We start from the raw sequence: 25977 nt of genomic DNA, 5'->3' as shown, positions 1-25977 counted from the left end.
CTCTTCTCCTTCTTCCCCAGCTTTCATTGCTGAGCATGACATCATATGGTATGGAATATCCCTTAGGTCAGTTGGGGTCAGCTGTCCCAGCCTTGTCCCCTCCCAACTTCTTGTTCACCCCCAGCCCACTTGCTGGCAGGGCAGTGTGAGAAGCAGAAAAGACCTTGACACTGTGTAAGCATTGCTCAGCAATAGTGGAAACATCCCTGTATTATCAACACTGGTTTCTGCACAAATCCAAAACTTAGGACCATACAAGCTACTATGAGGAACATTAACTATCCCAGCAAAAACTAGTACAATCTCTTAAAAGGTGCATCCAACTTAGTACAACTGTTGTGCTAAGGAGGTAACAAATAAGGGTTTTTTATTAAACCTTTCTTTTACTAGACAGAACACAGCCATGGAAAATATTTAAAAAAAAAAGTGAGAGAACTCAGTCTTCAGTTTGTCAAGACTGTTTAGTGTAATTACCAAGGCAAAAATAGCCTTATAATGGAATCTGTGGTAGACCTATTACTAGGAAGAGGCAAAGGGTGGGAGCTAATTGCAGCCTGCAACTACTTGAGAGTGGGGAGCTCACAGGGACAATAGAGTCAAACTCTTCTCAGCAGTGAAAGATGCTAAAACACAGGGCAATGGCCACAAGTTGCAGCCCTGGGAGGTTTAGACTGAATGTTAAGAAAAGTATTTCATTCAGTGGGAAGTACAGCACTGGAGCAGATTGGCCAGAGATGTAGAGTCTCCAGCCTGTTCCATAAGGCAGTGGCTGACCTGATCTGGCATTGACAGTAGTCCTGCTCTGAGCAGGAGACTGGCCTAAATAACTTCCAAAAGCTGCCCTTCAGCCAGCATTTCAAAGATTGTAAGTTATCTGTAGGGGAAAGCACTATTTGTTGTTTCTCCAAATCCCCAGCCTTTCTTGAGTTGCAGAAGAGCTTACGGCGAGTTCTGTTTTGCAAGTTACTTGTTCTCCAGGAAGACTTTGAAGAATAGTGTATAGTGTCCTCTTCTTCCATAACCCACCTTTGATCCATTTTAATATTATTAATGAGAATGTCAAACATTCTTTGTGGCAGATTGATAGTCAATTATTCTTATGACACCACCACCACAATACATAACAAACCTATTGTTTGTGTCTTTGCCTTCCCCAGATTAATTTTTTTTTCTTAGGTAGGGGTGAGAAGAAACATGAATAGTAATTCAGATAAGGTCTTACCAGAATATGGCACAGCAGAATAAAGACAGACAGGTTTATGCTATGTATATTAGGTCCACTGCATGTATGCTTCCTGAAGTTGTTTTACTAAAGAAAGGATATGCAATGATCTGTGTTTACTAAACAATTTAAAATTTCGTTTTCTGTTTATTTCCATGTCTTTTTAATGGCTTTTCCTTCAGAGCTTCTTCTAAAGTCTTAGACATTCTTCGCTGAGTACAGATCAAAGAGTCTCTACTTATCCAGTTTATCTATTCACTATTCACCAGGCATAAAGTCTGACTTACTTGCATAGTTATATCAGGATTCTAGCTACTAAACCTGAGATTGGAGGTACTATACAATATTTTTTCTGGGATGGAGATTGTCTTGTTTCTTGACTTGAAGATACTGATCTCTGTGAACTTTTCTTTCACCTCAGATGCATTCTCATTCTCTATTTGTACTCAAACAGTAGAGACTGTTTTTCTGCAAAATAGTAAGCTTTACATCAGCTGCACACCCTGGAAGTTCTTGAATTGGATAACTCCTTTGGATGACTTTCAACTGTACTCTCTGGGAAGAAAATTAGGCACACTCTTAACTTCTTTGGAATGTACGGTTGGACTCGATGATCTTACGGTTGGACTCAGTGATCTTAAAGGTCTTTTCCAACGTAAATGGTGCTATAATTCCTTGATCCTATTCTATATCTAGTGACCATTTTTATATAAAACTGTACCACATTTCCTCTTGTACTTGTTTGTGCTTTTCTCTGAGTTAAGCACCTCACCAGTGTTCTGAGCCGGTGTTAATCACATATTAATGAAGCCTGAGTTCCCAGGAGTAATCATCTCAAAAGAGAGGGAAACACATGGTTTGTGGGAGGGCCTTCTGTTTGCCAGATTTCATCAGTTCAGAAGTCAGTGCTGAACTTTCCTCCAGTTTTTTGGAAGAGATGATTTAAACTTTTTGTTAATCCTTCCACAGGTTTGTTGTTTGTTTGTTTGTTTGTTTTTTTCCCTAAATGCTCTATTAGCAAATGCTATTCTAGCAGTGTCTTGCTCTTGCTCAAGCGAGGTGAAATTGTGTTAGGAGGTTTTATCTGAAAAAAGTAATTTAGAACATCTCTGAACCTTACGTAAAGAGAAGTAGAAACATCTCTTTTCAGAGATAGTCCAAAATTCACCTGGCTTTAATTAGGCTTTTTATCAGATAGCTTGGAGGGTTTTTACTTACGCGTACTTCTACAGGGCTTTTTCAGCCACTGCCATGTTCCTGGTTAGCGTTCCTGATATCCAAGGTGTAAAACCGCACTACCAGGAATTCAGTTCCTGACCTCTCACTACTTCCAGCTCCCAAATGATATTCCAGGTTTGTTACAGCTGTCATGCAGTTATTCTGAATAGGATGCTTCTTCACATTAAGATGGTTGCTTCTTCATCACACAGATTCATTTCACATAAATTTAGCCATTTGAAAACTAATCTCTATGCTGTGTCTATAGTCAAGAGAAAAGTAGGCAGCTCCAAAGAATGAACCATGCCATCTATTTAAGATGCCTGCTTTAATGAAAGGATGATTCATTTTCCAGAGCTGCCTATTTCTTTCCATTAACTATAGGAGGAACCTAGACACCTAGCTTGAACTAGATACCTGATTTCCATAGCTGAACTTGGGTGAAATGAATTGTGGTGATTTAAGAGTCATTTACGTGTTCTGCACATGCCGATTCTACAGCTCTTGCTTCCCTTTTACTCTGAGTCCCCGTAGCTTGGTTCTTATTAGTGAATGAACCCAACTATTTTATAGGTGGGATTAATTTGGGTGTAGGGACAGCTTTATTGTGCATAGTCTACATGTATATGGGCATCAACTTTTAAATAACTCTTCGCTATAGGGTAGGTAATTGTTATTTGTATTTGCATTTTCAATAGATAATGAATTAAAATAAGGCTTATTGAAGTACTTATTTGCATCCAACATCTGCATGTGCTTTTGTTTAACAGAAAGGTATGCAAAATTATTACTGATATTTCAAACTCTATTATTAGTAATTTATTGTACAGGCTAGTCTGTCTTTCTTTAAAAATAAAGGCTTATAATGTTTATATTCTGGAACCAGCACACAAATGGATGAACTAATAAAGCTTATATCTGTGAAATCCTGAATGATGCTCACCAATCAGTGTTAGTACATTAAAACTAGAAAAAAAAAACACAAAAAAACCCCCAAAACACAACAAAACAAAAAAAAAACACAACCCAAAAAACAGTGAAAGAGCCTTGCCGAAGGAGCTTGTATTATTTTTAGTGCTTTTGCATGGTATACCTTTAAACATTTTCTCAGTCTGATCACCATATGGCTCCCAAACTCCTTATTTTTCCCTTTAAAAGTATTTTAAACTGAGCTATGCTATTACATCTGTATATGTCTCATTTAGGGTAACTTACACTTTTGGCTAGCAACACTGAAAATATTTTCCAGCTCTCAAGGTCCAGTCTAACCTTCTTCCATTTTTAAAGCTCTAAATGAGGAGCTGCACTGCACATGTAACTGAAAGTACTGGAGCTGAACATCTCATAAGGAGAAATTCTTGCCAGATTATATATACCTCATAGTTTAAGCAGGGCTGGCAGCAGTACAAGAGAAGCTGCTTTTTCAGAAAGTCAACTCTTTGGGTTTTCAAAAAGATATCAACTTGTGTTTGATGATTTCTTTTTAAGCATTCTAAATTGAGAGGGAAGGGGAATTTAAGAACCCCCCCTTTTTTCTTTGTGTACTACAGGTACAGCAAAACCACATAAACTCAAATAGTACTTTTCATGGGTCTGCCCATTCACTTTGAGTTTGCCATAAAGGAGTTACTGACAGTGAGCTAACTTGGGTTAAATAATTTCCCTGTAAATTTGAACTTGATTTTCTGCTGATAATTCCAGGTAGATCCAAATTACCTGTTATCTTTATGGGGGCATCTTTCAAATCAGCTAATCTGCGCTAGGAATTTATTTTGTGCCAGCACATTGGTAGTGATAATCGCATAAAGCATGAAGTGACCGTTCCACTTGGACAAGAGCCTTGTTGTTACTTCCAGATGCCGGCTGGGTCAATACTGTGGTCTTCAATCCCACACAAGTTTTTTCTAGGGTCTGTTTAAAAACAAGGTGAAGTGAAGTACCTGTTTTCAGACATTAGTGTTAGGGCCTGGGGTAGCAGGGTGATTGCAATGGAAGGCTGTCAGTCATTGCTTGCCTTTTGCATTCAGTGGCATTTAATAGTGTTGACTTCTAGGGAAAAGGCATGAAGCTTTTCCATTCAAGACTTCTTCCCTGATGAATTAGGAGAGCCTCTGTTTTACGTGGACAATATAGTGGAAATGTCCTGTATTTATATTTGGCTCTAACATCCTCATGCTGCTTTTTTTCTTTTTTTCTGAATATATCCATCAAAAAGATGCTTTGTACTTTTAACCAGAGGTAACCTTGCAGGTATTAATAATAAACTTCAAATTAATAGCTGGTGCTGCAAGGTCAGAACTTAATATTGAGATATAGGCTAGAGGGGTTAATGCTTTGTTTAATATTCCTAATAGTATGCAATTCTTTTTGCACAGAAACCTAATCATGAGTTTTTAAAGTGAGATTGGCTGCGGCTAAGTCTTTATCTTTTTGAAACTCTCAGACTCATTTGAAACTGTAATACAAACAAATGCTTACTGATATAATTACATGATAAACAATGCATAAGAATAAGGCTGGCAAATTGCAGAATTACTTTGCTTATGGATAGAATGTCATAGTAATAAATTTAAGATGTACAGTACATCAATTTTGCTGTGGAGTGCTGGCTACTGTTAAAGTTTCAGCCAAAGAGAATATTGTGTGGTTACTGTTTTTAATTTTTCTCTATTTGCAATAAATGAGGTTTGCATATAGTCAAATATAAATTAATCTCCCATTTCTGTCTTGTGCTGTATTTCCATCTTAGAGGCAGAGGGAAAGGGAAACAAGTTTATTTACAGTCAGTAAAATTGTTAACTGTAGTAGAATGTCACCCCCATTATTTACTTGTACATATTTCAGCTTCACATCCATGAAACACTTAAAAATTGAAGTTGTGATAAACATGATATTCATGTTTAATTTAAACAAATACAGAAAGCTAGCTGTAAAAGCAATTTCATTATTCGAGGAACTTCATAAAGTACTACTGTACCTTACTTCAAGCACAACACTTCTCTGATGGAAGGAAATTCTAACCACTGTCTTGTACTCAGAGGTGAAGTAATACTGTTCGTTCACTCATCAAAAATATGGAAATTTTCAGAAAATTGACTTACCTGCCAGAGTCCTAAACATCTCTGTTGATTAACAAAGTTAGAGCTATCGCAGGCAACTAACTGCATTGACATGGCAAAATAATCATGTGCAGATAAAAAGCTGTGGGCCAGCAGGTGCTTTTTTTGTGTTGTTTTTTAAAAATACTGGCTCAAATGACCTGTTTGGAGGTGATTATACAGTCCGACTTATCTAACTAAAACCCCCCTCGTTATTCTGTTGGATTCTGCCTTCCAGAGCAGGGCCAGCATTTCCCCGCATCGCTCCTTCCCGTCTGCCTGAAAGGACTGGCACCCCAGCTTAGGCAGCGGCTCCGTGCCTCCGCTTCCCTTCCCTTCTCACTTGTCACTGCTGCTGCCTGCTGCTTCCCCGTCACCTTGTGCCTCTTTTCGGCGCACCCTCGCAGTTCTAGTTACAAAGTCATTTTTCTCATCTAGACAGCTGTTCGCTGGAAATTTAACTACATGATGTAATTTTACCTAAATGCCTTGCACTGTGTTTGTGTAGTGTATGAAAACAGTCATGACTAACTCAGGAAATGTCCCCCTCCTCTGCATTTCTCTCCCACGGGTATTCCAGGTGAGCCCTGACATGCAGGGGCATTTCTCAAATTCATGTTTATTTATGGATAACGTTGTAAAGCAAAACTATGATTAGTGGGTACACAGGCAGTTCTGAGTGTAAAGTGCAGCTATTACAAACACGGATAAACTTTTTGTACCCATAGTATGTAACGTGGCCTGTTTTAATGCAGGAAAAGCAATTTATCTGTTCTTAGTAATAGTTTAGTACAGTTTTAGCAACAGACTCAAGTAAGGTATGCTGCAGTTAACATTAAGTCAAAAAGTAAACTTCTTGTATCATTTGTCCAAGCTGCATGAGTCAGTTCTGAATGGAAAAGAAGTCACATTTTAATAGGATGGTAAGAGAGCAACATATTTTGTATTTTCTTTTCGTGAGCAAGTATCATTTCTGGCTTATTCACACATTGATCTGACGTCAACTTTTTGGAGTTTTACATAGCAAGTGTTTTTTTAGTGTAGTGAATTAAAATTATGGTAAGATTAACCAAATAACTTTTTCTTTTTTTTTTTTAAAGGGGGCTACTATTAAAAGGGATGAACATACTGGTGCAATTGTGGTGGCCAGGATAATGCGTGGAGGAGCTGCAGATAGAAGTGGTAAGGTGTTTCTGTTTTCCACTAGCCATTCAAGTTCTATAACTCAGAAAAAGATGAGATAAAATGGGAGCATTTTGTACGCATGAAATACATCACTATCACAAACAAAAGTCTTTGCGGTTTGGACAGCTTTCCAAAGTGATATTTCAATACTGGTGAAAGTATTCATGCTGAATTTTTTCCCCATTTCCCAGGTATCTTTGAGTTAGCAGATGCAGGGGTTTTTTAAGATGTATCATAGTTTGTCTCCAATTGAAGACATCCACTTAGAAATGATAGGATATGCAAAGATTACAACCTGCTGATGGAGGACCTCGGGATGGCTGAATTATTTGATATTAGTACATCCATTTGGAGTTTCAGCTGGTAATTCTCAAAATACCAGCACATCTTTGACTGCCATTGTTTAGTTTGGGATGCTCAAAGTCTGAAAGAACTCAAGCAAGAGGTCCTGACTTATACTGTAAAAGACCTCTTTTCATTGAAGAGAATCTAGGACAGCTGCGTTTCACACTTAGATGGGGTAATGGAGTAAATCTAGATATATATTGTTAAATTAGGAAGCATTTGTGCCACAAATTAGCACTCACAGCCTAAGTGATCTTTGCAGTACTTGCAGCTGTGTAGCAATAAGAAAGTAGTATGAGTAGAAAAAGAATTGGCACAGACATTTTTCAAACATCTGCATAAACGTCTGGAAAAGTCATAGAGAAATGGTACTAATTTTCAGGAGGAAGGAAGGGAGGTGAGTAAACCAACCATCTCAAACTTATCTGTGAGGGGTCAGTAGGTGAGGTTGTCTTCACTGCATATTCCTGCTTTTATGTTAGAGTTTAAAGTGGGTGAACAAGGCAGAAAAAGGCTGAATGTTAATGGAATTTTTTGTATAGCTACTGTTTAACGACTCCTTTTTGCCTTCTGTAGGTCTTATTCATGTTGGTGATGAACTGAGGGAAGTCAATGGGATTCCTGTAGATGATAAAAAACCCGAAGAAATAATACACATTTTGGTAAATACCAAACATTTTAAATTAATTTTTAATTTTAAAATAATTAAAGGGAGTCAAGAAAAAGTAATTAGAGTTTTTTGGTGTATTTCTTAGCAAAAAGTATATTCTACAATAATGCCTTTTCTTCCAGTGCCATAATTTACAAACCTCTGTTTCCTCTCTCTTAAAGAACAATTTTCCACATGTTACATATATATGCAATTACAAATTACTTGTAAAGAGTTAATGATGGTAATATGGCTATAAATATGTTGCAGAGTGTTGCAGACCTCAATGTATAATCTACAGTTTTTAAGGCACACCATGATCTGTTGAATTCAAAGTATTTTAAATGTATTTATTACTAACATGTTAACTCCATGCGAAAATTAATTCATAATACGTGTACTTGATAGAATAAACTAACTGGTACATTAAGATTATATTTTATATTGATTTGCAGTATATAGCTGTATATATGATTATGTTTGCACTGCTCTGAACTACCCAATCTCTAAAGCCAGTCTAATTACTCACTTATGGAGCACTATTGCAAATTAAATAATTTAGAATTTTTCAGAAATATTTAATACTTTTACAGCAAAGAAACCAGTGAGGGTCATGACAGGTCTTTATGTCCATGGTTTAGGCATTTCTATATACATAAATACCTTGCTGTCCTGCTGAATTGAGTGGCTGTCTCACAGTTTTGGTTCAATAACCTAGATGATTCATTTCAAATGCTAGCCCACTGATATTCATACTTGCTTTATGGTTTTGTGTTCCCTACAGAAACATATTTTCCTGCAGAAATTAATATTTAAAAATCTCTAGAAACACAATAGCACTAGAAAAGGTGTGAACAATTTCCCCATTTACCTCCTCGAGGTACAATATAAACATCAAAAGCTAGTTAGAGCTTGTTTCAAAAGTAACAGAATTATTGATTCCAGTCCTACGGCTGGTGAAATAAGAACTTGGCTGCTGGTTGTCAAACAGTGAGCTCTTGGATCGCAGACATGCCGGCAGAAGTATGTCTCACTTGGTAGTGGACAGGCCTGTTTCCATTTTGCTTAAATCGTTGGCTGTCTGTTGCACTCTGCTAGTTTTATGAAACTTGTCGGCTGCATGCAATAGTAGCAGAGGCTCCAGCTGATTAGCACTTCCTTCAATAGCAAAATGTCACTGAGGCAGTGGGAATATATTGTGGTTAATACCTAAAATGCAGCCAGACACACTTTAAGTGGGATATAGGGAAAGATGAATGGATGAGGTGGTTGATGATGGCTAACTTGTTTTAAGATTTATAGTGGAGGGCTTTTTTTCCATTTAGCACACATAGTCTATTCAAAAATGTTTTTCTTTTCTAGTTTCTTAAAGTTGCCAAAAGAATAAATCCCCCCCCCAATAGTTTTATATGATAAATATGGCACAAGCCTGTTTGAATTTTTCTATCAGTTTTTTTTTAAAAATGTTAGTTAGATTTTTCCAGGGATGTCCAAACTGTGCCAGGAGTCCAGCGGTTGCTTCTAATACGTACACATTTTAGCTGTAGCATTTGCTCCTGCTTTCAGTGCAGATGTGGGACCTCTGACACATGCAGGTCCCAGTTTTTAACACTCCATCTCTGCCCACCAGTGAAGCAAATAAAACTGAGTGTTTCAAGTGGGTATTTTAATCTTTGCAATGCAAAGTTTGGTGTGGTGAAGCTGTGAAACTCCATGGATCATGCCTGGGAGAGGATAGATTCATTATATTTGAGTATTTTTAAATTAATTTGAATTTCTTTTCCTTTTAAGATTTCTTTGAAATGTACAGCTTAATTCTCAGTGCATTTTCTTTTCAAATGTTCACCAGGCTCAGTCTCAAGGAGCAATTACATTTAAAATTATACCGAGTGTGAAGGAAGAAATGCCAGTGAAGGAAGGCAAGGTAGGCAAGACTATTTCAGAAGCTATTGCAGTAACTGTTATGCTGAGGATATATATTGTTTGCTTGGATGACAGAACCAAGAATGTAATTTATGCCTCCAGACTCAGTTTTTCTTACGTGACAGTGTGTGGCACACTGTACACTTCAATACTCACGTGCTGGATTTACAAGTGGGTGTAGCATGGTTCTTAAGCCCTAACTCTACAGCCGTGAAGTTGACATAGGTAATCATCAGTCTTCTACGAGGACCTGGCGTGCTTCCAAGTACTCCTTTTCTTCCATCATACACTGGGTAGAAGACACTTGATAGCACGTCGGTTCAAAAGTATCTTCTCTTCTGTTCCCCATATGGGCCCATTGTTCACTTGCAAAGTCCTATTTGCCTTGGATCATAGAGCCTTTACTCCATTGGGATTGTGGTTGCAGAAGCAATATGTTTAACATTCCCATGTGAACTTCTAATGTTAGACGTCCATAAGGATGTTTTACAGCAGTAAATGTTTATTGCTTTACATTATTTAGTTCAATGGTTTTAAGCAGTAAAAGCAAAAAAGGGAGATACCTTTGGATTACATTTAATATTTTGATTCTAAAGATAAAACGTGGTTTGTTTCAGATGTTTATCAGAGCCCTATTTGACTATGATCCTAATGAGGATAAAGCAATTCCTTGTAAAGAAGCTGGACTTGCTTTCAGAAAAGGAGATATCCTTCAGATCATGAGCCAGGATGATGCAACCTGGTGGCAGGCCAAACACGAAGGTGATGCCAATCCCAGAGCAGGCTTGATCCCTTCAAAGCATTTCCAGGAGAGGTGAGCTACTGAGAAACATAGTTTCATTATTTTTTGTAGTAAGAGAAGACACTTAACTTGCTGAGTTGTTAAGTTAGCATAGTTGTCATATGTAATGCTCATAGATTACATGGGTATGATAAACCTGCATTTGCAGCAAGACAACTGAACTTGGAAACCTGTTGCTGAAATACTTTGGATTTCCTTATTTGTCTGGCTAGAATTAATAATGACAAAAACTGATAGCATAACACTGATCCAGATTGAAAGAAAAAACATATGGAAAATAGCACATCAGTATCTGTATTCACACTGATGTACTATGCAGGAATAAGAACTGCAGCAGGTTTTGGAGAGCTTACAAAAACTTGAGGCTGAGGATTTAATTTTTTAGATTGTGAATAGATTGCATTGTTTTAAGTTAATTTCTTATAAAATCTTCTGGATATTTTGCAATAGTCTTATGATGTTAAGTGTTTATTAATGTCAAACTTGCAGTGAAAACTAAGGAGTTTGTGTCTTTCCCCTACCACCTGCCATTTTATAGGAGATTTGCACTAAGAAGACCAGAAGTACAGATTCAGCCACTGAAAATTTCCAACAGAAAATCATGTAAGTTTGTTAATCTGGAATAGAAATCATACTTGTGATCTCTAACCTTATAAAATAGTTTGTTTCAGCCCTGTGACTACAGGATGTATTTCTCCTGGGCACAAGAGCTTCTTGATCACATTGTATCAGTAGGAAAATAAATAGAAGAGCTGAAATTAAAAGCTTTAAAAGCAGCTAACAATTTTTCCCAACCCTCTGACTTTGTTTTTGAAGCACCAAGTCCAATTAATGTTTTGATATATAATATTTCAAAGGTTGAAGAGTGTTCTTTTCCTGTTGAAATAGTACAGAATTGGCTCAACAGTTTCTATAATTTGGACTACATAAATACAGTGAAATTTATATTGAGAGTGAGATAAAAGGTCGGATAATCTCCCCTTCTCTCCCCCATATAGTTGGTGATTTTTTGTGTCCTATGAAGCAGCACAAATTTTTAAAAGTCAGAACATTCTGTTCTTTGACAGGCTTTCACAGAACCACTTCTTACTGTTTCTTAAACAAATCCATTCTTAATAGTCTCTGCTTTTAAATACAGTAGTTGCACAATATAAGAAAAATAAGCTCTAAGAAAGCACATACGTCGAAACAAATATTTTCTTTCCACTGGAATTTACATCAACATCTGTTTTAAGTATTATTGCATATTTTACTTGACCTGTTATTTCTTTCAGTTGTACAGACTCATAACAAAGTGAATACAATGTAAGAAACTATCACGCTTCAGTAGGATCTAAATCTTAAATACAAACATGTTTGTGAGTTCAACTAGAAATATTCAGAAAGTGGTCTAAAATTTCCAACCATCTTGCATTCTCTTAACATTAAAACAAAAAATATGGATACTATGGCAAACAGTGGATGCTGGCACACTAAGTGCAAAGCTAAATGCTTTTAACTTTAAAACTCACCGAGGTTTCTGTTGCAATTTTCCTAACTCCTTGCTATGGCTTTTGTGTTCTGAAGTTTGACAATTACTCTTAGTTTTCTAATAATCTGCATTTTCTATCTTTTGTTCCATTTCACTATTTGATTGTGTTCCCTAATGCTATTGTTAACTCCAAAGCCCTTGATTAGCTTTGTAATTACGATAACAAGACTATATGATTGCACTATTGCTTTTCTAATTTACATAGATCTTAGAAACAATAAGGAGCTCTTCCAGCTTGTAGTAAATCTCTTGTTTTTCGAGGTTTCTAGGTCAAGTTGCTCTGCCCCAGTTTTGGAAAAGTGTCTGATCCCAGGGTATAGCTATTTCTCTCTGTCTGTTGTTCTTGAATCTGGATAATATCCTCAACAAGATAATACCCTCAATTAATGTGGCACTGGTGTTTTTGAAGAGGTAAATCAGCTGTTGCATCAAAACTGCATGATTCCTTTTGTAATGGACTGCATCTTTTTAGTGATCTTCAAGTGAAAGATTTTACAAGACACATCTCACCCTTCCAAATAGGCAGCCTGGACTTGATTGGGAATTGCCAAAATTACAATCCAAAGAAGACCCACGGTACGATGTCTACTATTGTTGTCTCTGCTGTCTCCACTGACTTTGCCTTAACTAGCTTAAACAAGGGAGAAGGGTTCCTCTCTTTCTCCCCTTTCCTTTAAAACATGGCAGAGCCTTAGGGTCAAGCAGTATGCCTATTATTGTTCCTCTTTTAGACTTTCTTTAAACAAAGCAAGGTCCAGCTAAATACCATCTAGAAGGCAGTGGTGCCTCTTGAAGGAGGAAAGACTGCAGAGTAATGTAGCTTTGTCACTTTGTCTCTTCCCCATTCCTTAGGACAAAATGCTGCTACATCTGCCAGATTTCCAGGGGAAGAGGGGAAGTGCCATTCTGAGTAGTGGTCCATCCTTTATTCAAAGATTCATCATGTTTTTAGTGCTGGGAGGGAATTCAGATCCTTCATAGAGGAGGCATTTTAAGGATCAGAATTCAGCTATAGAAAAAATGTTGTGACTAGGATGTTGCTTATGTTGCTCACAGGAAAGCCTTCCACTTGCTTGGCTTTTCAAGAAGATTCCACGTAGCTGGGAAACTCCACGCCATTGTGATCTTTCTAAAGTTAAGCAGCTTTTTCATGTTACCAAGCACGGCAGTGAAGCTGGGAGATGTGGAGGCCGTGTCTGTATTTGTGCAGAGCAATCACCTGGCCCAAATTGGGAGATGCTGGAAAGTCATGCATTGCTCAGCTGAATGAACAGCATACTGCCCGTATCGGAAACATGTAAGGAAGGAGACAGACAGAACAGAAAATTGGAAAGGACAGTTGGGTCTGATTTTTTTAGCCCTTTTCTGTGTTGTGGGGTGTGGCTCACTGATCATTGTCCTCTAAAGTTTTATTTAACGAGTTCCCGTGTAAGGAGGTGGGAAATTGGTAATTCTTGATTTCATCTGATTATTTTTTAATCCTGTACTACAGACCTTCAGTTTGATATAGGGTTCTCCAGTGTTTGGAAGAGTAATTGTGTGAGGAAACTGATGTTCTGTAGACCTTCCTGAACTAGCCGTATACTGAGAGGTTGCTTGCTATTGCAGTTGATCCCATCCAATCATATGACCTGAATTTCCTTAGCAGTTTGGAGGGAAAGGGCAACTTTCCAACTGATATTCTTATAGCTTCCCAAAGATGAAAACCTGTTGACTGCAACAGAGCTGCTAATAAAAGTCCCTTTCCTGACAGGACTGGGAGTTGCACTAGGAAGCTTTCTTGAGACATGGTAAGTAGCACTGGATGTCAGCCTGCTCTGTTCAGTCAACTCATTCCACAGATTCCATGTTTTGTAACGAGGAAGAAACCTGGGTACATGCCTTTGTTTTTAATAGGGAGAATCAAGGAGAAATATTCTATTTTCTTGGATACCAAGAAAATGTGAGTCAGCTCTGGTTTCTTAGGTGGGTTTCCAGGGTAGTAGTGTCCTTCTACTTGAAAATTAACCTAACAGTTAGTCAAAATTGTATAACATACGAGAAGTATCGTACAACTTCTTTTTTTCCTCTCTTCTCAAGCCAGTCCTAGAACTGGGAAGGACTGTTCTATTTGTCTAGAAAAAGAGCTCTCTGAAAAATAGTCAATAACTGTATTCACAGTAACATTAACGTCCATCAGGATTTGCTTTGATAATTAAGTATGTTTCAAAACGTGCGAAGAGTTAGATTGAATTACTTTTGGGAAGTCTTCTTTCTATTTCCAATTTTGAATTTTTTATACTTTTCAGCATAGCAATGCATGTTGTGTGAAGTTGTTAATCTGTATACATATTTGTGTATCATAAATTTGGAAGCAAAAAAAGTGGGCTGTTTTGGTGATGCTGACCATGCTTGTGTGTATACACATGTCCAGGAAAGGGAGTAGAGAATATTTTCCAAGGAACTTTTTCAGAAAAAATTATTTGCACTGAGAATAACAGAAACCCAACCTAATTCTAAACTATTAAAAGGATCAGTTTATGATGGAAATGCCAATTCTTAGCTTCATTTTAGTAATCAAGTCAACTTGTTTCATCATGTCTATGTGTAAAGTGTATATAAGTAAAAGTAAATACTTCAGCTTTGTGGAAGATACAGATGTATGCCTCTCCCAGAATTCAGCTATTTTCTTGAAAGAGATAAGAGATTGTTTCTCATATTGCACCAAAGTGAAAAACCTTTAACATGTGTACACTGGAGGAGGGAACAAAACAATGTATATTCCATATTGAAAGGTAAGTAATTGAAATCACACTTCTTTTGAAAACCGAGAGGATGCATAGTTTCGTGGTACCTGGGCATAAGGTGGCAGGAAACTGATAATATAGATGGACCCTACGCTGACAAGACATTATTTTATGTTGAGAGGAAGACCCAGAAAAAGTAGGAATAAAGAAATCAAGGGAAAAGCAGGAAGTGAAATTTCATATTGAGGATGAAGAAAGGGAGAAAGTATTGCAACAAGGGCAATGGAAGAACAGATGGGCAAAAGCTGCCCATAAACCCCGTTAGGCAAAACCCCACACAGGATGGGCTTTGAAATTATTAAATTAGCGCAATTAACAGTATTATGCAACAGCATTACTATAGTCAGTATTTGCGCTATAGTTCAGTTGTTTCTTGATTCCATTTAAATCAAACACTAACATATTTGTTTTGTTAAAGGTTTTGAAATGGTGGATGCAAAAATTACTAATATAAATTATGACCTGTTTTGGTTTTTTATTTTTGGTAGAAAACCTCAATAATTCAACATTAATATTTGATAAGTTTTAAAAGCATGAGATAAGTGGCAGTTAGATGTGCTGACCTGCTGACAAGATTGATAGTGTTACTTCCCAGGCTCTGAGTTAGTGCAGAAATAACGGAGGGATACCAAACTTCTCAAGCATTTTCAGCATTTTTCTCAATACCTAACAGCATTGACTTTTCAGCAAAAAGCAGTATTGCTTGTGCATTAATACTATGGGAAAATTATACTGGGGAAAAATTATAAGAAAAAGCAGCATAGAAAAGAAAATAGGAAAATGGAATGAAAGTAAAGGGATAGAGATGCATGAGATTGTGTGAGTAGGACTAACCCTTCGTGTGCTGGGACGGTGACCGTGCAGCGTACCTAATGCGGGGTGCGAGGGAGCTCTGTGGGATGCGGAGGGAGGTACAGTACATGTGCCTGGCTGCATGCCATCAGCTCTGGTGTGTCTGAGCTTGTGAGCCGTGGCTGATGCCAGCTCTGCAGAAACCTGCTTACCTGGTATTCCTCAATATTACTTAACAGCATTCCTGGCTTTAGGAGGTCATCTTAGCATGGGCACAACTTTGTAGCCAGAGTTGGCTCTGTGAGTTCTCCTGTCACTGTGTCCCAGCTAATTAGGAGTGATGTGAGACTCAGTACGGGGAAGAATTCATTTAATTAATAGTTCCCAGTCTGTCAACAAAGACTGCTCACGCTCTGACTGTAATAGTCACTGCCAACAAACATGGTCATTCTTGCATTTGTAGCTTACTTTTATTTGTAGATAATACACTGATCACCTTTTTTTTTTTTTTTGAGGAAAAAAAGTATTTTTGAATAACAACCAAATAACTTACTGTTCTGCAGTTATTATAAACTACAATAATCAGCCAAGACATTATATTCCTTCAGCATAATTTTGCTTTCACAGTGGTTACTCTGTTTATTCTTATGCTGTATGTGTGTTGTCTCTGGTATGAAAATTACTGGTAACTTTATATTTTATACTAGTGTAGCCTGTAACTTCTGTTAACTTGTGCAGCACGTGCATATGTATATGTGTATATCCATACCCTGCGTGTATAGTTATATATAAATATGTATATGTATGTAGCATATATGACAGAGCTGTTCAGAGATGTCTTTTCCTTGAAAATACATTTGGCCTGTATATTTAATGCTAAATGTAAATACTTACTGTGGCAAAGCCATCATCATATAGTTTTTCTAGGGCTTAAAACCCATTTTACTTTCAATTTTGATTTACCATATGTGATTGGCATTCTATGAGCAAGAGGAAGTATTCAACTGCAGCCAAATGGTGTTCATTCAAACAAGATGTAACCCAGTTTATCCGTAGATGAGTGTCTTGTGAATTGAAGGTCGTGTTCTGCCAACAAAAGAATTTAAACAGGCTAAAAGAATGAATGCTTTGTACCACTTGTATCTGAAGACCAAACATTTAGGATAAATGTATAGTAGGACTCTTTTGCTTGTTATAATTGCTGCACAATCTTAACTCTGCCTTTCTTCTCAGTATTTTTCTGTGTTCATATTTGAAACTTGATTGCCCACCTGCAGGTAGTTATGAGTAAAAACAAAAAAAACCCCAGACCTATAGAGATAAATTAGCACATTAGCATCTTTGTTCAGAAGTCTCCTGTCCTTACAAATATTAACTTCCTGCTACCACAGAGAAATTAAGGAAACCTGAAGCTGGATGACATTTGAGTCAATGTCACGAGACAGAAGTGGAAACGGATCTCATAAACTCTTGCTCTGCCCTTCACTGCAAGACTGTCCTTCTTCATTTTCCAAATTATCTTGGTAGACATACTGTTACCTGATGATGTTGAGAGGATTAAATTAGATCACCTTAAATTTCCTATAGCATAAACGTAAATGTACTCGTCAATCTACAAAACCCTATAGGATAAAAAAACTGCAAAACAGTATAAATGTCGATTGCTATGTGGGGCTGTTCATCACTAAAAAATCAGGAGTGTTTAATATATTCGCTGTAATGCAGATCATTGTACATCACAATTTTTTGCTTACTAGAGTGAAATAGAATTTAAGGGGTCATGTAACTTGCTTGTAATAAGGAACTAGAACAGAGCTGTTGGATCTAATTTTAGACTAAGAAACATTTAGATAAGATTCTTTAATGGAAATATTGTTGAAAGAAAGTCAGCAAAAGTTAAAAATTTTAATCTGGTGCTAGACTGTTGCAAGGAGTTGAGGAAGTTCCTGGAGTGGCACTGGTTTTGAGCTTCATAAGTAATATAATTTAGGTGAGGCCCCCAAAATCAAATCTAAATATATTTAAGTTAAAATGCATACAAAAATACAGTGTATGTGATACTGTTTTGCTTTGTTATAGTCTAGCATATTGGCTATGCTGAAATCTTTCTAAAATGAATAAAAACACCTACTTCCTAAGCTTCCATTGCACTTGTGTTTCCTATTTCTTTTTCCCATTTATGTCTTGGTACTGCTTTGGTTTTGTTTCATGAGCCTGTTCCAGACTATTTTCTTTGTAACTTCCTCTCCCTTCTTATCACACTACATTTATTTGATCGTATTTCTTCTTTTCTCAGTGTTTTATTTGCTTCATATTGCCTTATGTTTTTTTTTTTTTTTCATTTTGTCACTGCTTTTATTTTCCTGCTTCCCATCAGATTTCCTCCTCTTTGCTCTCTGTCCTCTTTTAGTCTCATATTTGTTCCTTTCAGATAAACACTTCTATTTCCTTTCTCACCCCACTTTAATTTAGTAAAACTATATTGGCCTGAGATGATCTACCCCAATTTTCCATGTCTCTAAACTTTGAAACTTCAGGCATGTATCTGTACATCTCTGCTGCACGCGTACAACTGCTTCAGACACACAGAGCTGTATTAGCGGTGAATCACAACACAAAGTTTCCTGGCAAATAACCCCTGGCTTTACTAGGGACAGGCAACAGCCCTGGTAAAATTCCTGGTAAAGTTCAAATTGGGACCTACATGTTGATGACTGTTTCATAGCTGCATGAAACTATGAAGACCCACTGATTTCCCACGTCTTTTCTTTCTAGACTGTTATGTTCAACCTTAGGAGCAGCCCAAGAAAGCCAAGAGCAGTATTAAGAAGGAAGATTTTTAACAGAACACAAAAAGTTCAAAACTCCTTCACTGTATCTCAGCATTAAATCTCAGCTTGTAGACTTTTTGGCCTGTGCTCTCTGGCATCAGCTGGCTCACTTGGGAATCCTACCGTCTTTACTTTATAGCATGGATGGATAAGACCATTCCCTTTCCTAGCAGGGGTAGCCCAGAAGCCTACGTTCCCTTCAGCTGTTTCCAGCCCTGCTGCTGTAGCTCCACCATCTCCCATACTTGCAGGTCTCCGAAGGTCTGCAGTGGTCAGGGTTGAGTGAGTGTATACCTGTGTGTACATACAGACCTCTTTTTCTCCTGGTCATCTTTCATGTTCATAGATGAGGACTTGTCTGTTTCCAATGATAAAATACCAAACAGAATACTTTAAAATGCACAGTCACTGGTTAAGTCAAATAACTTTGTTGAATTCAGGAGACTTTTTAGATGTATTGACGTGAACTGGTTTTGAGCATTAGTGACTTTTTTCCAAGAGATACATTTGCAGCCTATTGAAAGTAATGGAAATGGAAATATAGAGAAATTTGTCATACATATCAGGAAGTGTAAGAGGTCTCTCAGCACAGAGAAGGAGAAAGAAATAGTACCTGGAAGCCAGCCTGCCATCCTAGGTCCAGCTTTAGGGTGTTTGTCACTTCAAGAACTGGGAGCTTTTAAGGTCAGGAGAGTAAAAAGGATCCAATGCTTTCACTCTCAACTCACAAAACTGTCGGCACACTTTAAGGCACCAGATGTGGTTGACCAAGCAGTGCTCGCCTTAGAGGACTTTCCAGCCTACTAAAACCGTATGATCACCTTGAGTGTAGAAATAAAATTTAAATAGGATTCAGAGAAGTCTTCCAAATTAATATTTTAGAATATAAGTCGTCAGGAAAAAAGGTACGAAGAAATGATTCTGCAAAACAGTATTCCTCCCCTGGCAGAAAAGACTCTTGTATCCATTTCATGACATGAAACGGGAAAAGCTCTTCTGTGTAATCAGATAGGCAGGAGAGTTTCGACCTTACCTTTGTTTGGTACATCAGTTACACATGAAAGATTTTAAAATATCTCTTGAATAATTTCTTCACGTTCTGAGGGAAGTCATGCTTCATGGAAACTTTTAAATATTTGTATTTTAGGCATATTTATCCAGATTCTAAAGGAAACTTAAATGAGATGTAGATTGTAAAATCTCTGTATAAATCTAGACCTTACTATATAATATCTTTGTGAACAAAAATTCATTATATATATGTTGCTTTTCTGTACAAGCCCAAAGATGATTTCTAAAATGTATGTTTTCCACTATCAAGGACGAAAAATTTATTGACTTCCTATAGGTAAGCAGAAAGTCTTAAGTAGATGTATTATATTAGGATAGCATCAGAGAAAAAATGGAAGAGTATATAAATTCTTTCAGCATTCAGCTACAGCTATAGATGTTAAAAAAAAAAAAAAAAAGTCCAAAAAAGTCTCCAAAACCCAGCTCCAAGGGCAGTAGCAGCTGTTAGTGTAAGTGCAGAAAAATACTGAGATCATGTTTATGGTAGTAATTCTTAGAAATTCTAGGTTAAGACTGATTAAATGGAATTAACAAACTTTGCATTTAATATCAAAGAGATCTTCCATGACAACTGGGTAAGGTCATTGCTACCCAATGAACAGTGGAAGAATCTCATGTAGGAAATTAAAAGTGCATGTAATATTTCAATGTCTTTTTAGGTCCCTTTCTAACTGAGTGTACTTAAAACATGTAAGTTAAACTCAGTGCCGGTATGTTGGTATATGCCTCAATATAATAGCTGCTATCAGGAGGATTTGAGAGTAGCTTACATAGCTAAATTTTTTCCTATTTATGAAGTATTAAACAATAATACTTTGTTTTTTTGGCTGTTCTAAGATGAGGAAGCGGTTGAGTGTGGTAGGTGCATTTTTCTTCTTCGATTTAACTTTTCTTTCTTAAGTTATGTTTTCACTCCATTTAATGATTTCCTTTCCTATTTTTCCTTTGTGCTTCTCAGAGGAAATTGAAGGTACATGTACAAAAGTTTCCCTGCATAGCCCAATAATTTTATTTAAAGAACATGTGTTTAGAATTAAATTGAATATAGTCCAGCGTTTCTAAGAGATGTTATACATATAATGCTTTTATATTGCCACCAAATACATAGAATCATTTTTTAAAAGTAGGTAAAAATACCAGAATATTCCTAGTTGCTTCATGTAAAGATCAGTAATTTGGACTATTGTTTTAAACTGCTTTCTCTCTCTCTCTTTTGAACTTTGGGAAGATACGTATAGAAAAGTAGTATCATAAAATAATATTAGAAAAACTTGGGTGGGCTGGGTTGGAAGGAGATTGTTCCGACTTAATTATATGGCCATGAGAGGTCTTGCATTTCTAATTAATACTGACAAAGGATTTCTCTGAGATGGTAGAAAGTTCATCCATGTAGTATCATCTTTACTGTTTTCCCTCTGAGTGTAGCCGGTTACTGTTATGCTTGCAGCATATGTTAAAGTAATAGCAGCTGATCTCATGTGTGTGTTGTTTTTTTTTTTTTAACTTAAGAGGCCTTTGTTTATAAAGGCATTAGAAATTGTAGCTCATATTTTTGATCAAAGGGCCTCTGGCATGTAAAAATATACATTATAGCTATTTTATATCAAATGAGAGGATGTGTTTTTGATCAAAAACCTTTCTGTCTAATCCAGTGAGCCAAAACTTAAAGCTAAAGTCTGATAATGTATAATTTACAAAAAAAAGCTTGATTTACATCAAATACGTTTTGCTTTCTTTTAAGTGGCATCATATTTTCTATTAACTGATAAAGTGTGAATAATACAGTGTTAGAATTCTTTTTAGAATGTTTGCTGTCATCCCAATTTTTGCTTGAAAAGGTAAAAAGATCAGTGTGCATGCTGCAAAATTCCAGAATACCTACAGCTAAAATATAAAACAATAAATATTGTTTTATGTTTTTAAGACAAATGGCCTATTGAAGGCTTTTTAATGCTATGCTTTGTACAGTTGTCTTTTTTTAAGTAATTTTTTCTGTATTTTTTGCTGGGCTTCTAACTATTCTGCTTTATTTCTTGGCTCTTATTCTGTATGCTTTTACCCTTCGTCCAGAAGATGCTGACTGTGCTGGTCACAACAATGGATCCTATCTAGGTGAGCTATTGGTTACAAAAGACAATTTCTTCCTTTCTTTCAGCTTCTTTTCCCTGGAACTACTGTGTCCACTTTACTTTTGGGGGTAATCTGCATATAAATCTCCTTACTTTGCATGAAAAAAGCATGAATATTAAGGTTTTAAAAATGGCTCATTGGATTTGACATAAAGGGTTTATGTAGTGTATGCCTTTAGCTGGTTAAACATAAGCTACTAAAATACTGGTTTGATTTTTAAGTCAAAATAAAAAATATTTATAAATTTGGGAAAAATATTGACTTTTAAAGTACATTAAGTAAGCAATGTGTTTAATGAAACAAAAAGGTTACTGTATCATGAAAAGTTTGAGTAAGTCTTTAAAGACACACTTTCAAAGTTTTACCTAACTTTTGCTTACACTTTCTTTCTTTGTACATGTCTGTCTAACAATATTGGGAAGATTCAGTGAAAGTACAAAGCAAATTTGCAGGCACAGGTTCTTTTTCCACATTACAAAATAAAATAAGTCATAATAACTCAATAGCTTAAATTTAGCTTTAAAGCTAGTCTGAGCTTAATGTATCATTGCGGGGAGGGGGAAGAGGAGGAGAAGAAGGAGTCCTTTGGCTTCAGCTTCAAGATTCCAAATTTCAAACAAAAGTAACATTTAAAAAAGGTGAATGTTCCATTATGTGTTTCAACTTTTTAATTTCTGCCATTTTAAAAGCTATGTAAAAATATTTTAGTTGAAACTGTCCAGAATTCCTGCCAGCTGAAGGCTGGCTGGAGCGGATTTTGTGGCAACCAGCCCTTTTCCGAAGGCTTTCATCCTCCTACTACAAGAGGAATGGGAAGAAACTTGTCAAAGGGCTTTAGTACATCCAGGCCACTAGGCTCACTGAAACACCCTAGACCAGTACTGTAAATTAGAGATGTTTTTTGTATTGCACTATACTGCTTTTAAATGTGGTATATAAACTACATCAGGAACACACGAACTATGTAAGTGAGAGAACTTTGACCGCTTTCCAAAACCTTAGTGTGGTATAATTTCATCACGTATTTGTGGAACTAATGGTCATCTGATCATGCTGTAAATAAACTACTTACCTTTGTTAGTTAATCAACTAAATTAATGTTGAAATGTAATTGTATTGAGAGATTGAAGTATGCTTGGAAAATGATACTTTGGATGTGATTCCAGATGAACTGCATTTTCCTTATCAAGTCTTCTCTTTGAAATAGAAAAGACCCTTCCTCCCACCCTGCATCTTCTCTTTCTGTCCGCAAATACAGATTGCATGAATTCTCAAGATCAGACTATCATGGTTTTGCAAGCAGATCTTAGTGGGCTGATGCTTTATTTGAGAGCAAAGGTGGCAAAACAGAATCCACCTTTCCTTGGTGCTGTAGCCCTTTCAGTGAAACATTTTGGTCTGCAGTTACCAAAAAAGCTCAACCATCCAGGAAGGAGATGTCTTGTGGAAGAAGCTACTGTTGTCCCAGATGCAAAGAACAAAAAAATCGGGACGGAATGTAGTTTACTTAGGCAAAACTTTACAAAAATTATTAGAGAACTACTGTACAGTGTAGGCAATGGTTTATCTCTCGAGAGCTTCCACACGGTGGAGTGTGGCCATCGGTCCGGAGATGGTACCTTCAGCTTTCTCGTGCTGCGTCTGTGCTGTTGGAAGTGAGGTGTTGGAGAGGCGGGCCAGAGGATAGAACAACAGGGAGAAAAAAAGACTTGTCTAAGGTTAGGACCAATTTTGGGGTAAGGACACAAGTATATTCACTGGTTGCGAATAGCTAGCTATTTGGTTTGGAAATTAGAGGTTCCTTGGAGCTCTTCACTAAGAATCATTCATTAAAAATTATCCTCTCTTAAGATCACACAGGTAGGCTTTTGAAAGCTGATGTTACCATTCTTTTGCACATGGTAACAGGACACAGTGATCTGTAATACAAACTGTCTCATGCGCTCCAGTGTCTCCTTGTTTCACAAAACGTTAGGAGCCCAGTCCTATTCACACACATTTAGGGTTGCTTTTCTCCTAAATTATTTTTTCAGTTGTATTTTCTCAAGAAACAAACTGCTGTGGAATAACTTTCTGGGCTGGACAAATGCCACTGCCTAATGTGTAATAATTTGAACAAAACTTGCCGACCAGCTGCAGGGAGGACACAAAACTTTTACCTGTGTGCTGTGCAAGATATAAAACTCGGGTAGTCTATGAGGTAAAGGAGTCCTAGGCAAAGACACTTTATAAACCCTCTGTTACGTACATGGGAGCCAATACCATATCTAACTGCTGCAGTCCACCTTCCTGCTTAGGAGGGGCCTCTTTTCCACTGGTCTGAATATATATTCCTTCAATCGCAAGGGTAGTGAAGGCCTTCAAAGATACTTCTTTTCCCTGCCTGTTGCTTTTTTGGAGAGTGGGGAAACAAGTACGTCTGATTTTTGAAAACAGCTTATTCTGAATGTCCACGTGTGTTTTGCAGTAGTGTTTTTTGGAGTGAATCCCGAGCGTCTCAATTTTTATGAATGTGCATGTTCTTGGGAGATGATAGGCATTTACGGCACTCCTTCATTACTAAGTAACTAAGAATTTCTAGGCAGGTCTCTTCATGATTGTAACACAGTCTTGATTAGAGATGCTATACTGATAACAAAACCTAAAATGTTGTCACTGAAAGGCTTGGGTCACACCAAGTTCAGGGTGTTTTAGTGACACCCAGTTAAATAACTGTCTATATGTTGTAACCTGTTACAAGAGCAAGGGAGTCTGAATTAACTGTTGATGAAGGAGTTGACCTGTATTACCTTGCATTTACAGCAGGTTGTATTCACACATATGAGCAGTTAGTATGAGGTAAGTTGAAGTATGGTAAATCATTTGTCTAAATTCTAGAAACGGTTTTCAAAGTATGGGTACACCAGTTACTTCCTAAAACCAAAATGACTAAGTCATGTTTCATGCTGGTTTTGTTAGTATGTAATCACATCAAGTGAACTACAGCAATTTTAATATCAATTCATGAATTTTCAGTCGATTTTATGGCTTGTTATGGGTTTAGGGCTCTGTATTTTTTGGCATTTCAGTCTGTGAACCAGGATATTCTGTGAACATCTGACCCTCTCTGAAAGGATATGTACTTTAGACACACGTGAGGTGGTCATGAAAAGCAAGAGAAGAGGCAGCTTTCAGAAAGCAGAATGTCTGTACCATCTGGGGTCAGATCTTTTATGTCCAGGGTTATGCTGCTATTAATTTGAGCCCTCCCCTTTAAAGTGACTCAGATAGATTTCATGATTTTTTACCAAATTCTAATATTTAAGTCACAGTATACTATTGTATGTTTCTGCAGTAATTTCCTGAGGAATTGCTGGGGAGAACGTTAGGAGTTTGCCTTTGCCAAGCTTAAATTCTAGTTACATTACTTGAACCTTTATGAACATACAGTAAATATAGATGAATATCATCTGTTTACTATTCTCAATTTTGTCTTAAAAATCCAGACATAATCTAAATTTTTATTAACCCTGTCTAAATGTGCAAGCTGGGAATCAGTCCAGAAGCGAGCAGAGTAAGAAGTCTGCTCTGTGTTTGTGCAGTTCCTGTGTAACAATAGAAATACTCGGTATACGAGCCAGTATAAAAAAAATCTTAGTATTTGGGGGGAAAAAAAATCTAGAAATATCTAGTAATAATATAGTATTTGTACAAACCTAGATAATGACCATGGTACCAAACTTACTTTTGTCAGTAATACGAATACAAAAAGTACTTGTAAATGCATTTACAATTAAAAAGTATTCATTCACTCTAAATTATGTAAGATTAGACTAAATTCAGTGAAGAATATACATAATTTAAACACATACTTAAGCACTTGTTTTGGTGAATGAAAATGAACAAAAGCATGTCTAAGGGCTTTATAGCATTCTGGAGCCTTGCTGGTGAATTTATGAAGCATAGGTGAATTGAAATGATAATATTTCCTGTTAGTGTAGAGAAATTAACTTTCCATTTTCATGAACATATTTGGATTTAAATTCACACAACATAATCTCAATCTTTTGTTCACTTCTTTAGAATTATATTACTAAATCTAAATAAGCAGAATTTTTTACATTGGCATCCTTTTAAAATATTTTAGGGGAGACAGGTTCATGCATTGCCTGTTTTCAGTTTGGATTTCTGTGTGAGGTCCAAGTGGATTTCTCTATGTAAATCTAAAGATGTTTTTTCTGAGATGACCAAATGTATATTGCTAGTGGTTAAAAGAATAACCCCACTTTTCTTCTAGGGGTTTTTTCATTCTTTTTCTTAGAGATGTAAGTAGATTCTCTTGGATTATCGTTGGGCCTTAATTAAGTTTATTACTAGCAGCTTCTGATTTTTGTTTCATGTTGAGAAGTGTTACA

The 25977-nt window shown here is 36.8% G+C and overlaps 1 protein-coding gene across 1 annotated transcript in view; it reads left to right on the top strand.

The window, feature by feature from the left end:
* Positions 1–25977, top strand: part of MPP7 (MAGUK p55 scaffold protein 7) — a 110325-nt gene that overhangs the window by 67020 nt on the left and 17328 nt on the right. The window contains exons 6-10 of the mRNA XM_082307734.1: positions 6639–6720; positions 7645–7730; positions 9567–9641; positions 10258–10454; positions 10981–11045. Coding sequence (XP_082163860.1) covers positions 6639–6720; positions 7645–7730; positions 9567–9641; positions 10258–10454; positions 10981–11045 — 505 coding nt within the window. The remainder of the gene's footprint in view (positions 1–6638; positions 6721–7644; positions 7731–9566; positions 9642–10257; positions 10455–10980; positions 11046–25977) is intronic.

Source organism: Platalea leucorodia (genome assembly GCF_965183815.1).
Source record: "Platalea leucorodia genome assembly, chromosome: 1".
Lineage (NCBI taxonomy): Eukaryota > Metazoa > Chordata > Aves > Pelecaniformes > Threskiornithidae > Platalea > Platalea leucorodia.
Note: the sequence above shows the minus strand (reverse complement) of the source record. Positions and strands in the feature narration are given on the sequence as shown.